The 14,601-nt window shown below is 36.8% G+C and overlaps 2 protein-coding genes and 1 long non-coding RNA gene across 3 annotated transcripts; 1 reads left to right on the top strand and 2 right to left on the bottom strand.

Moving 5' to 3' along the window:
* Positions 4,757-6,683, top strand: LOC109711049. The gene is made up of 2 exons (XR_002216496.1): positions 4,757-5,239; positions 5,310-6,683. It is a non-coding gene; the product is annotated as an uncharacterized LOC109711049 (long non-coding RNA).
* Positions 6,795-8,628, bottom strand: LOC109711047 (probable LRR receptor-like serine/threonine-protein kinase At3g47570). The gene is made up of 2 exons (XM_020233934.1): positions 7,912-8,628; positions 6,795-7,421 (listed from the first exon to the last, which is right to left on the bottom strand). The coding sequence occupies exons 1-2, from the start codon at positions 8,600-8,602 to the stop codon at positions 7,066-7,068; spliced, it is 1,047 nt and encodes a 348-aa protein (XP_020089523.1). The 5' UTR covers positions 8,603-8,628; the 3' UTR covers positions 6,795-7,065.
* On the bottom strand, positions 8,611-10,882 carry LOC109710344 (receptor kinase-like protein Xa21). Its single transcript, XM_020232856.1, has 2 exons — positions 8,657-10,882; positions 8,611-8,625 (listed from the first exon to the last, which is right to left on the bottom strand). The coding sequence occupies exons 1-2, from the start codon at positions 10,865-10,867 to the stop codon at positions 8,611-8,613; spliced, it is 2,226 nt and encodes a 741-aa protein (XP_020088445.1). The 5' UTR covers positions 10,868-10,882.

Raw genomic sequence — 14,601 nt, 5'->3', positions numbered from 1 at the left:
TAATATTTGAGATGCTAAATTCAAAATCTAGTATTTTTTATATTTTAGTTAAGTGGGAACCTACTTTTATTCCTGGCTGTATATTCATACACTACAAATTAAAATATAAACGAAGTGAATTGTTACAACTGCACTGCAAGAAACTTAATTTTTAAGGACCTTTTTTTTTATATTTAATGATCCTTAAAATCATTCTAAGATAGTTCTGCCTTGCTATTTAAAAGCGTTGATTAAAACATCGTCAAATGAAAAGTCATCGTATATATACAGAAGCTTATACCAAGCGTCGGTAAAGTATATTCAGATACTTTAAAGTATTAGGACTTACTAAAATTTTTTTAAAAATCCTAACATTTAAAACGTTGAAAACTTAAAAATAATAATAAAAATTATCATCTAACAAATTAGTTTGATATAATAGAGGATTAATATGATGACTCTTTTTGAAACCTCGATACTTGTTGTATTGTAGAGACGCTTAGAAACGGTTTTTCAAATGTCGTTTAAAAAACGTTCTTATATTAAAATTTTTTTATAGTGCCACCTAATTATAGCTGCACATTCGTACATTATAAAAAATAAACGAAGTGGGTAACTAAAAGCACCTATTAACAGTATATTCGTGCATCGCTATTTCAATGTAACCATCTAATTTATTGTGATAAAGAAATTTGTGAAAATTGGCGGACAATTAGTGATACAACTATCTAATTTATCGTGATAAAGAAATTTGTGGAAATTAGTGGATTGACTTAGTAGAGGCGACCGGACTAAACAAGGAGACTAGTCCATGAAATAGAACGAATTATAGGAGCCAGGTTAATTGTTTTATAGGTTAAAGTGTATGGAAACCCCCTCAACTATAGCCTCTTCTGAAATTGGCCTCTTTAAGTTTTTTAAAAGGAGAATTTCCTCACTGCCCTTCTGAAGGCATGTATTTGCGCAGATGCCCTTAGAAGAACAGAAATATCACTTTTTTGAAAAATCAATAGTGAAGGGGGGTCTCAATCCAAATAAAATAAACATGGAGGGAACAAATTTCAAAATGGCCTATACGACCGAATCTCCGTACATTTTTACGTATAGATGTATTAAAATTGGAAGGGATAAATGCATAAAAACTCCTAAACTTTAAACTATTGTCAAATGACCCTCTAATTTTTAATTTAGCAATTAGATCTTCTAAAATTATCAAATAATTTAATTGGTCAATTTTCTCAAGAGTTTGGTAACATATTTTGCAAATCTGATCTTGCAAAGTTTCAAGAATACAACAAATAAAAAAAACCATTTCTTCTCTCTTCGTGATAAAACTAAGATCTACAGATTGAAGAATATACAGATTAAATCCATCTTTCATTTTAATTATTACTTTTCTCAAGCGTTAGAATAAGAAAAGGCGAATTTTAATATATTTTGAAGCTTTATAAGATCACACACAAGGCATAGGTCGAAAATGGACATTTAATTAGTTACTTTTCCATAGAGGAAGGGCGATTGAATTATTTGATAATGTTTAGATTGTCTAGTTGTCAAAATTTAAAACTCAAGGATCTATTTGCCTACTCTCTAAAGTTAATTTAGAAAGTGTTTGACATTTTTTTTTTCCTATTAGAAATGAATGCCGTTAGGTATTTTGATAAACCAAATAATTTTGGATAAAAGGAAATGTGTAGTGCACGCGCTTCGTTTAATTTTTTAACAATAAATTTAATTAAAAATATAAAATAAATAACTTTCAAATTTATGACCTTGAGTACCAATCATCACTTTACCATTTGCATTAGAAACAATTAGTGAGAGATGGATTTTTAATAGATAAGTAATATATGAACATTTTTCTAGGCATTTTGAAATAACTCACTTAATTATATTTATATTTTTTTTTTATTGAGAGCCCCTCCATGTCATTTTTTTTATTTGAGTTTTCATACTTAGTTTAGCTATCAAATTTAATAACTTTATTACTTATTAACGGTTAATTAGTCTTTTTTTTTATTAAATTTAATAAAATCATCGGTTAATTTGGCAAAAAAAATTATTTTTTCTGACTTAAATCACTTAATTTTAGAGTAAATAAAAAATGGAACGATTCTCAATACAAAATAATAAAAATTTAGAAGCAAATTCAGAATTACTTATACGTAAGGATGTCTCCGTACATTCAACTCACTTTCAGTTGTAATCTTATCATTTTACTAATACAAAAGACATCTTTTTTCTACAAATCTTGCTATTAAGGACTAGAAAAAGTGGGATAAAATCGAAAGACCATTGAATAAGAGATTGTAAAGACTATAATTCTTTTAAGTTGTAGATTTAGCATTTCTTCTCAAAAAATCTACATATTTTATATATCCAACATGGCGCTCTTACGTTAATTTGCGCAAAACAGGTTGGGATGGGCCCATTTTTTTTCATTTCAATTCTCCCTACATTCTCTACGTTGATTCTGGAGGAGTTTTTTTTCCTACCCAATTCTCCTTTCTGTTTTATTCTCCACGTTAATTTATTTTTAACTTATGAATATTATAAAATTAAAATTTATATTTAATTCATACAATATAAATAATATAAAAAGCTATGTGTAAAAGTTTTATAATTTAAATTTTTATAATGAGATTTTAGAAATATAGTATATAAAATTTAATTTTACACCAGATGTACCAAATATTTCGTTTTCTCCACTCTATCTTTACTGTCTCAACTATAACAAATTATTATTGCCAGCACTGAGTCTATTGGTGCATTGCATCAATTTACAATATATAATGTATGTAGAAACTCTAGTTGAAAGGGAACACGGCGCTCTCAGATTGATTTGGACAAATGAGGGTTGGAGTGGAGCCCACGTTTTTTTCATCCCAATTTTTCCCTCTTCCCCATTCTCCACGTTGATACGAGCGGAAGAAAGGGATGAGGAGGGTGGAGCCCACTTTTTTTCTGTTGAAATTCAATATAGTGTTCTCGTATGGTAATTTGACCCGAAGGAATTAGAGTAGGATCAACCTTCTCTTCTCCATCCCAATTCTCCCATTTCTCTCCCATTCTCCACGTCAGGAGTGGGGTGGGGGTCTTTTTCTTTCCACCATCTAGATTCTCCTTTTCTCTCTCTCTCTCTCTCTATAGGAGTGGGGTGGGGGTCTTTTTCTTTCCACCATCTAGATTCTCCTTTTCTCTCTCTCTCTCTCTCTCTTTCTCTCTCTCGACCTCGACCTCCGTCAATCTCATTAAAGCCCCGTTTGGATTGGGAATAAGGGGTGGAATAACTCCTTATCCCCTTTATACCCATGAATGCTAATTTTTTATCCGAAAATAGTAGTTCTTGGGTACCTGAAATAAGCTGGTATAACTATTCCCAACAACACTTTCATTTTCTATATATAACTACCTACTATTTTTCTTATTCTATATTATCTATCCAAACGCTATTTTTCTTATCCTCAGGAATAACCTAATTTTCATCCAAATACTATTTTTTTTATCCCCATACTTGTATCTATTTCTGTAATAGCTAGTTCTTCTTTATACCCAAACCAAACGGTACCTTATTATACAACATATTTTTAACTAATCAATATTATAAAATTAAAATTTATTATTTAATATATACTATATAAATTATATAAAAAGTTATGGATAAAACATTACATAGTTTAAATTTTTATAATAATATTTTAGAAATGTAGACTACAAAATTTAATTTTACACTCCAATGGTACAAAATATTTTTCAGTCACCACTTTATCTTTTCTTCTCAACTATAATAAATTATTATCAGCACTTAGTCTATTGGTACATTACATATACTAAATTATTTTTTAAAATTTAATATTATAAAATTATAAAATCTACTTTGCTAGATACAATCTATACTATATAAAAAGTTTATATATAAAAATTTATAGAATTTAAAATTTTACAACGAAGTTGTAAAAATGCGACGTATAAGATGTATTTTTTTAAGAAAATATCTCTAAAAAAATAAGTCCGGCTACTATACTATTAATAATATCAAGTTCTTGCTATTATCAATTTTTCTATCGTAAAATCTATTTTTTTTAATCATTTTCACTCGTTAGATTATACTATTCAGCCAGCCACTTACTCAACCCTAAAGGACCACTATTATCCTAACAGTACATCCTTTCATTCAACAGCTGAAAACTCGATAGTACCAAAAAATTGGTATTATTGATAGTATAGTAACATAATTTTTTAAAAAATAATATGTTCACAAAAAAGTTCAAAATAAAATAAGTTGATGTTCTTATTTCTCATATATTTGAAATTTTTGACTTGTTCTTTGAACCGTGATTGATCTTCTTAATTTTTATAATTGATGTTATTAATTATATATATTAATAATATTATAATTTATAAAAAAATATTTGTTGTTGGGACAAATTCGAGATGCTACCAAAAAATAAGTTATGAGACTTAGCGAATTAGGAGATTCATTTTTCTAATTTGTTACAGATTCCGGGCGGAGGTGGGACGGAATTTTAGTAGTGGGAGCCGGGAGGAGGGCCGGATCTCCGCGCCCTTTGCATCACTATTTTTTCTTTTTTTTTTTTGAGATTTCGTCTATTTTATTCAGAAATATATTTAGCTAGAAATGTAAATCAACTAGAATTCGAACTTGAATTTTAGATACCAACCACCAAGCTCTTTGTCACTTGCTTTAGAGACTATCGGTTTTGCATCACTAAATTTGAATCATATAATTGAAAATTTTGATTCAATTGTATGTGATTTGGTACGGAACGGGTCGTCACGAGCGCGTGCGTGAGAAACGCCGTTACGAACACTTAACGGCGCCGCTCTATCTTTCTCGTTACCCTTTCTTCTCTCTTTCTCCCTCGTTCCCCCTACCCTCTCCCTCTCTATCCCCTTCAATCCCCCTCAATGGCTCCGAACCCGGTCCACTCGCAGCGGAGCCGAACCGGATCCCCTTTGCCGTCACCTTCGGCCGGTCCAGCTTCCTCGGCCGCTCCCTCGGCGCCGCGCTCGTCTCTCCCGGCCACTGGACAGTCCGCGTCGCCGATCCCTCCCCTTCTCCCGGTCCGGTCCACCAACCAGGTTTTCTGTAACGACCTGACCTGAAGTATTAGTAGTTCAGTAGTTAGCAGAGGAAGGTAATAAAAATGATAACTTTACAAAATGGGAGAGATAAGTGGCCGCAGCAAGTCGAGGAAGGGCGAGCCTGGCGGAACTCCGGCGGCGCGAGGTCGCTCGGGTGGAACTCCGGTGGAGCGGCGGAGCGGCGGAGCTAGGGCATCCTGGATGCTCGGAAGGAGAGGAGGGAGGATCGAAGTAAGAGGGGAAATCCTGCAGGATCTGGAGAGCGGAGGAAGCGGTAATATTTCGGTAGCGGGTAGCGGGCGATCCGATTCCGGGTCGGATGGAAAATGCGGACCCAATATCCGCAGGATGAAGGTTCCGCGGAGGGAACGAATCGATAACCCTCTGACCCGGGTTACCAGCGGAGCGGATGACCCGATTCCTGGATCGGATGGAAAAAGCGGACCCGCTACCCGCCGGGCGGAGGATAGTGCGGAGAAGGCGACCCGATATTCACTCACCGGTTACAAGAAGAGCTCATGGACCAGTGAAGCCCAGGCGGGGGCCCATAATAGCGCCGAATAGCGGCCTATCAAGCCCATGCTTCTATTTTTTACCACCTTTGCTGTTTAGTCCCTATAGAATAGCGTTTTTGCTTTCCATCATTAGTATAAATACCATGATGTAATGAAAACGGAATTAGTATTTTCCTTCTCCCCAATTCTCCTACGTCTCATCTGTCTCTCTCTCTCGCAGTCTCATGCCCTCGTCTCCCTCAACCTGCCTCTAACCTCTCCAAACCCTTATTCCTCCCCAACTCTCCTCTTTCTCTAGCTCTCTAAACTCTTCCTCTGCTCTTCTTCTTCCCTTCTGTCACTCAATTATCTCAATTTCTCTAATCCGATCCAACCATCATCCTCATCGCCGACCAAGCCTCAGAGCAATCTCATCATCGGCGGCTGCGATTCGTCAGGTACATTACATTCTCCCGGCCCGTTTCACCTCCTCGGACCGGGCCCAGGTCATCCCCGCCCTCTCCGGCTCCGTTGTCGTCTTCCACATCGATCCCGTCACCACCACCTCCTCCTCCTCCTCCTCCATTATCTCCACCACCACCTCCCAATTTCTCTGAACTCCACGCCCTAGCCATTGGCGCCACCAGAACCCTAATCTCCGCCGCAATCGAGTGCGGCGTGCGCCGCGTCGTCTACACCGCCTCCACCGCAGTCGCCTTCGACGGCCCCCGCGACGTCGTGCTCGGCGACGAGTCCGTGACCTACTCCGATAAGGTCCCTGCCCCATTTCCCGATCTGGGTTCTTCTCAAAATTTGATTTTGATTCGTGAATTTGAGTTTCACTTGTTGGTGTATTTGGTATATAGTATGAGGACGTTTTGAACGAACTGAGGGCGCAGGCGGAGATGATGGTGTTGGACGCGAACCGGAGGGGTGGTATATGTACGTATCTGGTGTTCTTTTTCGAATGTCAAATACTTTGGGTGATAGTTGCGTTTTTCGGTGTTTGTGGTCCCTTGCATTGGATTCTTGCTTTTGTATGTGATGCTTTGTTTGAATGTAAATGCCTCTTAATTTTTCTTGGTCAATATTCTCCTTCTATCATACTATTTATGATCTTTCTGTAGTTTGTGCTTAAAATCCAAAATTTGTCTATACAACCTTCTAAATAGGGTTGGAGCTATCTGTTGAAAAATGTATTCAACAGAGATTTGGCAATGATGGGTTATATTAGGCTTCAGTTATAAACTTGAGCCAGAAATTAGGAATTTTAAGCTATTAATGTATACAGATGCAAAAATAAATTGAAGTGCTTAACTGCTTTTGGTTATATTCATTTTAGAAAGGAATGATCAAAACCATAAGGACTAGGCATATTCATTACACAAGGTTATTTTTTAAATGCAAATAAGGAAAAGCAGAGGATGGTCAAACATACATTCATTTGCCTCTAGTGAGAAACGTAGCATAGGGAGAAAAACAGCTTTTAGCTAAGAAGCCTCTCTCTTGCTGCACTCAGCACCTTTAAGACTTTCGTCATGTCGCATCGTTCATATGGCAATTCATTTGAGCACGAGAGACTGCAGTCGAACACCAAAACCACACAATCTCGCACACACTCTTCTTGGTAAGCTATATCATTATCAGCTGAGTGCAGTTTTCTGCCTATAATGTCCATGAGATGTTCAGGAAAAGCAGCAGTGGCACGGACATATCCACGAAGGCTCAGACCATCTTTGAACATGTCATCGACGGGGCTCATTCCAGTGAACATCTCCAGCAGAAGAATTCCGTAGCTGTACACATCGCCGAGCCTAGATGGTTTACAGCCCATTCCATACTCTGCACAACATTAGTCAATTGGGAAAAAAATAATACCAGATTGTCAGGTGAATTCATTTGGGTTTGGATTTCGTTCAACTGTTTTCCAAGCCATAGTTATAAATCGAATCTAAAATAGCATTAGATATGCAGAAATAAAGATCTAGCTCAAGCGTGTTTAGCGCTTATAATTAATCAGTTTTTAATAGTAAGCATCAAGCAGTTTATTCTAACTCTAGTATGTCGGTTTTCATAGGCCGTAGCTAATATCTAGTATCCTTTTTATTTCCCACAATATTTTTTTCCCTCTTTTCTACTAATTTTTATACTAAATTTTCAATTTTATTTATTAAACTTTTGCTATTCACTTTGCTTTTGCTTCAAACAATAATGAGCAGCAAAAAACATTAGATATAGTATACTTAGGAATCAACTAAAAATGTGTTATATTTTTTTTTCTAAAATGCCGTAAAGCATGAAAAAAGTTAGAATTTTATTGCATATTTCTCACCTGGAGGAACATAACCAATAGATCCTTTGATCCCCACAATGCTGGTAGATGAACGCTCTGATGATTCGTCAGGCGGTTGCCGCAGAAACTTTGCTAACCCGAAATCGCCCACGTGCGCCGTCATTTCATTGTCAAGAAGGATGTTGCTGGGCTTAAGATCACAGTGAACAATCGGCACGGACCCTCCGTGATGAAGATACTCCAATGCCGAGGCTACATCGATAGCTATGTTCAACCTCTGGATTAGACTTAGGCTTCTGAATGGCCTATTCTGGCATGCATTTGGATGTAGCCACTCTTCTAAGCTCCCATTAGGCATGTACTCAAAAACCAAGGCCTTGAAATCGTTACCACGGTGATCCAAACTAGAGCACAATGTAAGAATTTTGACAAGATTTCGGTGTCGAATGCTTCTGAGGGCCTCACATTCAGACATAAAACTTTTGAAAGCCCCATGCTGTTGAAGGTTAAGCACTTTCACCGCAACGATGTCAGCGTTTTCATAGTTCATGGCAGCTTTATAAACCGACCCAAAACTTCCCGTGCCGATCAGATTATCTGAGGAGAACCCATTTGTAGCCTTCAAGAGCTCATCGTAAGATACTTTTGCATATCGGTTTCTTAAGGAAAACCTCGACAGCGGCTTTCTCTGTGAGTTTTTAATCAAGTGATGTATCCCAAGCAAGCACATGATTATAATCAAACACAAAATAGCTCCACATATAGGAATGAGTATTACTCTGACTTTATAATCAGAGTGATGTTTTGTTGCAAAGGCATCTGAAGTGCATTTCAGCAAGTGTAATTCTGGAATTCCGCCGCAGAGTTTACTATTTCCGATAAGCGAAACTTCGCTCGCATTCTTAAAGACCCCTTTCATCGGCACTCGGCCCTCAAAACTGTTGAAGGAGAGATTTAAGTAGTGTAGATCCGGGAGCTCATCTAGGAATGCCGGTATTTGGCCTGAAAAGAAGTTTTTTGAGAGATCAAGCTCCTCAAGCCCTCTTAAATTGCTGATGGAGGGAGGAATGGATCCTTGAAATAAGTTATTCTCTAAATAAAGATTTTCCAAGATGACGCATTTGCCGATGGTGTCTGGAATCTCACCAGAGAGCCTGTTATTTGAGAGATTAACACCCCAGATATTTATCAAGTTGCCCACTTCCAACGGTAATGAACCGTTCAGTAAATTATGCGACAAGTCAAGGAAGATTGTGAGTGATGAAAGGGTCAAAACTTCTTTAGGAATACTACCACTTAGCCTATTATTTGATAGATCTAACAACTCTAGCATTAACAGGTTGCTTAATGTCAGCGGAATGGCTCCTTCAAATTCATTGTTGCCAAGATAGAGCTTGTCCATTCGTGTTAGGTTGCCCAAAGTGGGAGGAATTTCGCCTGAAAGCATGTTGTTCGACAGATCCAAGTACTGTAATTGCGAAAGATGACTGATTTCTATGGGAACGGTGCCTCGAAGGTCGTTACCATTCACGGCAAGAATAGTTAGATTGATGAGCTTCTCAATCTCAGTAGGTATAATTCCTGATATTTGGTTGTTGGCGATTACCAAAACATTAAGACTAGTGGAAAGATTGACTAGTGATTTGGGCAGTGTGCCTTGAAGTTGATTGTGTCCTAGTGCCAACACTTGGAGACTGGTGCAGTTGGTCAGTGCTTTAATGAAGCTCCAGTCACTAGGATTCCTGGCTTCGAGTCGATTGACGGTCAGTATGAGCCGCAAGAGGCTCTGCAAGGCTCCAAGGCTCTGCGGTATCGTGCCATGGAATGCATTGAGTGATAGCTCAAGGTCGCAAAGCTCAGAAGCATTGGACAAGGATGCTGGAATTTGCCCCCCGAGCTGATTTCCATACATACGAAGGACTTGAAGGTTCGGAAGAGCATTTCCGATATTGGAGGGTAGAGTTCCCTCGAGCTGGTTATAAATGAGTTCTAAGCCCTTCAGGGATGATAGATTGTAAAGGGATGACGGTATTTCCCCTGTTAAGTTGTTCATCCCGAGAATGAGATATTTGAGAGATGAAAGTTGTCCGAGCGAAATTGGGATCGTCCCGGAAAGATAATTATAAGAGCAGTCCAGGTAAGAGAGGAATGGGAGTTCTGCAAAATGGGGAATTTCACCATGAAGTTTGTTTCTTCGTAGCGCAAGCACGTTCAGAGCGGAGAGATTTGTGAGACTGGGCGGAATGGTTCCCGTGAGACTATTCTCTTGGATTTCAAGAATCTTCAACGAGAGAAGGCCACCGAAGGATGGAGGCATGGCTCCTGACAAGCTATTGTTACCTAAAGAAAGAGAGAGTAGAGAAGAAAGATTCCCAAGTGAATCTGGGATCGTCCCTTGTAACGTGTTCCAACTCAGGCGAAGCTCTCTAAGATTGGAAAGACGCGATAGAGTTGGCGGGATCTCACCGTTGAGCTTATTACATCTCAAGTTGAGTAGTCGAAGATTAGAGCAATTGCCTAGAGAAGACGGGATCATTCCGCGAAGAGAATTCACACTCAGGTTGAGATATCGCAGCCGGCGTAGGCTTCCTAGCTCCTCCGGGATGCTTCCGTCTAGCTTGTTGTCGGACAGCTCGATCCTTTGGATGAATGTGAGGTTGGCTACGGAGGGTGATACGGAACCGGCTAGGCGGAGAGACTTGAGGTCGAGGGCCGTGACCCGGTCGGGATGGCGGCGGCCGCAGGAGACACCGCGCCACCTGCAGTAGTGGAGAGAGCCGTTGTTCCACGAGGAGAGCGCTCCGAACGGATCGTCGTCAATGAGCGACTTGAAGGAGAGGAGGGCGGCGCGGTCGGATGCAGCTTCTTTGATCCCGGCGGCGGCAGTGGCGGTGCACCAGGCGGCGGACATCACATATAGTAGATTGATGAGAAAAAATAGTGCATGGAAAAAGCCTTCCATTCTACGAACTAAGACAAGAGAAGCTAAAGCCATAGTAATCCTGCAGTAGCTCTTGGTTGGTGTTTAATCTTGGCCACTGGATAGATAACAAACTACCTTCCACGCTTAGTCAAAAATCCTATTTAGTTGTTGTAAGGTAGTAATACCATGGTGTGAGAATACTTCTGTGCCTAGTACCACATTGCTTCTGCAAAATGTCACTAACGGTAATTCGTTAAATGCTTAATAATTATTAGTATCCGAATTTTTCTGTTTGAGATATTTAATTACTTTATATTTTAGCTAAGCAGGTAGCTAAAACCATCCACTCGTATTTGTAGCTGTATATTCATGCACCGTAAAAAATAAACGAAGTAGATAGCTAAGGCCACACTACAAAAAAATTAACATTTAAACATGATTTTTTTTTATATTTAATGATGCTTAAAATCGTCCTAATATAGCTTAACGTGACATTTAAAAGCGTCTGTTAAAACGGCGCCACTTACATACCGACGCTTATACCAAGCGTCGATAAAATATATTATGATGCTTTAAAATGTTAGAATTTTTAAGAATTTTTTGAAATCTTGACGCTTTAAAGTGTCAAAAAATTAAAAATAATAATGAAGTATATCATCTAATAAATTGGTTTGTTGTAATAGAGGATTTATATGACGACTTATTTTGAAATGTCGATATTTGTTATATTGTAGGGAGCTTGAAGATGCTTTTCTAATTGTTATTTAAAAAACATCCTTACATGGAAAGTTTTTTATAGTGCCACTTAATTGTAACTGCACATTTGCGTATTGTAAAAAATGAACCAAGTGGCTGACTAAGGGCATCTACTAACAGTATATTCGTGCAATCCATCGCTATTTCAATACAACCATCAAATTTGTTGTGATAAAGAAATTGGTGGAAATTGGTGGACAATTAGTGGATTGACGTTTGTAGAGGCGACTGGAGTAAACGAGGAGACCAGTCGACGAGGAGACCAGTCGACGAAACAGATCAAATTATTGATGTTAATTTTTTACAAAAAAAATGTACGTAGACCCCTAACCGATTGTATATTCTGAAATAGCCCCCTTAAGGTTTTTTTAAAAGAAAAATGCTATACATACCATAATTATTTAATTCGGATTCGGCAAAAATTCGGTATGGATATAATTCGTCTTCTAATTTTTAAATTCGTTGAAAAATATGGCTAAAAAATAAATTCGTTAATTATTCGAATACATGATTTATACGGATATTATATGTTCACCTATTAAAAATTCGGCTATTAAATTAAGTTTTTTTTTCTCGCAAGATTTATGCTATTAGCATAAATACTTATATTCCTTAAGAATATAAAAATAAAGAGCTACAAAATTAAGCTAATTAAGTAAAAAAATAGCAAACTATATTATACCTCAAAATAAATAAATAATTAAATAAATAAGAGATTTAGATAGTCCATAAGAGATTAAATTTTTTTGATCGAGTGATTTTTTTTTTAGGTGGGGGGAGGGGGGCGAACGTTTCAGAAAGGTTTTTTTTTAATTTTTTCTGTTTTGTGCTAAGCAAAAGGGTTTTTTCTGTTTCAGAAAGGATTTTGTTTCTTTCCTTTTTCGGAAAGGATTTTTTTTTGTTTGGAAAGGGTTTTTTTTATTTTTTCTGTTTTGCGCGAGCAGTGAGGCCCGCGACCCGTGAGCGCGGGCCGAGCGTGAGCGCGGGCGCGGATACGAGCGAGGACTGTATTTTTGGCGAATAATTCGGCGCGCGAATTATTCTCGAATAAGTATTTTTGACCAAAAAATGCGTTTTTTTTTTTCGAATTTTCGAAAAATTACGAATACGGCCGTTTAATACGTTTCTTCAAAAATTCGCGAATAATTCGCGAATTAACTAACAAAGTTACATACACTTTCAGTTGTAATCTTACCATTTTACTAATACAAAAGATATTTTTTTTCTACAAATCTTGCCACTAAGTACTAGAAAAAGTGGTATAAGATCGAAGGATCATTGAATAAGAGATTGTAGAGACTATAATTCTTTAGAGATCGTAGAGACTATAATTCTTTAGGTTGTAGATTTAGTATTTTTCCTCAAAAAGTCTACATATTTCATATATCTTCTATATATTAAACTTCAGTGGAAATTCAACGTGGCGCTCCCATGTTAATTTGTGCAAAACAGGTTAGGACGAGGCTACTTTTTTTTTTTCATTTCAATTCTTCTCTCTCCCCCATTCTCTATGTTGACCAGGGTGGAGAGGGTGGGGTGAGACCCACTTTTTTTTTTCCTATCCAATTCTTCTCTCGCTTTTATTCTCCGTCAATCTCTTTCTCAGCAAAAAGCTGTACAATTTATTTTTAAGTTATAAATATTATAAAATTAAAGTTTATATTTAATGCATAAAATATAAATAATATAAAAATCTATGTGTAAAAAGTTATATAATTTAAATTTTTTATAATGAGATTATAGAAATATACTATATAAAATTTATTTTTACTCCCAATGTACGAAATATTTCTCTTCCACCATCTCTCTCTTTTGTCTCAACTATAATAAATTATTACCGGCACCAATCTAGTGGTGCATTACTGCATTACATCAATTTACGCTATATAATAATATATATAGAAAACCTAGATGAAATCGAACGCCACGCTCCCATATTTTTTTTGAGAAAAAAATAACAAGCTATCTGCTTTATTCATCAAGCAGTATGAACTAAGCGTATATTATGAAAGCAGCTAGGACCTCTGAAAAAGTGACAAAAAAAAGTAAGTAAAGCCGCGCTCCCATGTTGATTTGGACAAATGCGGGTCGGAGACTTGGAGTGGAGCCCATTTTTTTTTGTTTTTCATCCCAATTCTTCTCTCTTCCCCATTCTCCACGTTGATTTGAGCCAAAGAAAGGGGTAAGGGGGTAGGGTCCACTTTTGTTTCGTTGAAATTCAACATGGTGTTCTCTCACGCTAATTTGGCCAGAGGGAAATTCAACATTCTTTTTCCATCCCAATTCTTCCCTTTCTCTCCCATTCTCCACGTCGGGAGTGGTGTGGGGCCTTTTTTTTGTTTTTTTACCATCTAGACTCTCTCTCTCTCTCTCTCTCTCTCTCTCTTTTGTTTTTTTACCATCTAGACTCTCTCTCTCTCTCCCTCTCTCTGATCTTTTACTATACAACATATTTTTAACTAATTAATGTTATAAAATTAAAATATATTTTTAATATATACAATATAAATCATATAAAAAGTTATGGATAAAAAATTACATAATTCAATTTTTTATAATAATATTTTAAATATGCAGACAAAATTTAGTTTTACACTCCGATGGTACGAAATATTTTTCATCCATCACTTTATCTTTTCATCCAGATTAAGAGAGTTAAGCGTATTATGGCTAAAGTAGTTTTAAGATGAGTGACTTTTTAGGAAGTGGAGCGTCACATATATCTATGTGTGTTTTTTTTTAAGAAAAAAAAATAGCATGCTATCCGCTTTATTTATTTTTTAAAAAATAAATTTAGTTAAAAATGTAAAGCAACTAGATTTCAAATTTAAAATTTCGGATACCGACTATTAAATCTTTTACCATGCCATTTGTGCTAGGAATAGTTGGCATATCTATGTGTGTGTTGATACACCTTAATATGTAGGAACAAATACCGCACAGAAAATCTGATTGTAATTAAAAATCTAAATAATTTTATAATAAAGATAAAATCGAACTTACAGATAAACGTAAATATTCAAATAATAATTTGAACTTATTCGGAAGCG

Source organism: Ananas comosus, linkage group 5 (genome assembly GCF_001540865.1).
Source record: "Ananas comosus cultivar F153 linkage group 5, ASM154086v1, whole genome shotgun sequence".
Lineage (NCBI taxonomy): Eukaryota > Viridiplantae > Streptophyta > Magnoliopsida > Poales > Bromeliaceae > Ananas > Ananas comosus.
The sequence above is the reverse complement of the archived record's forward strand: the minus strand, read 5'-3'. Positions and strand labels throughout refer to the sequence as shown.

Coding starts and splice junctions, on each gene's coding strand:
- LOC109711047 (XM_020233934.1), bottom strand. CDS start 8,602: ATGTGCTTGCTTGGGATACATCACTTGATTAAAAACTCACAGAGAAAG. Junction 7,422..7,911: donor TATTGGTTATGTTCCTCCAG/GTGAGAAATATG, acceptor AATGTTGTGCAG/AGTATGGAATGGGCTGTAAA.
- LOC109710344 (XM_020232856.1), bottom strand. CDS start 10,867: ATGGCTTTAGCTTCTCTTGTCTTAGTTCGTAGAATGGAAGGCTTTTTC.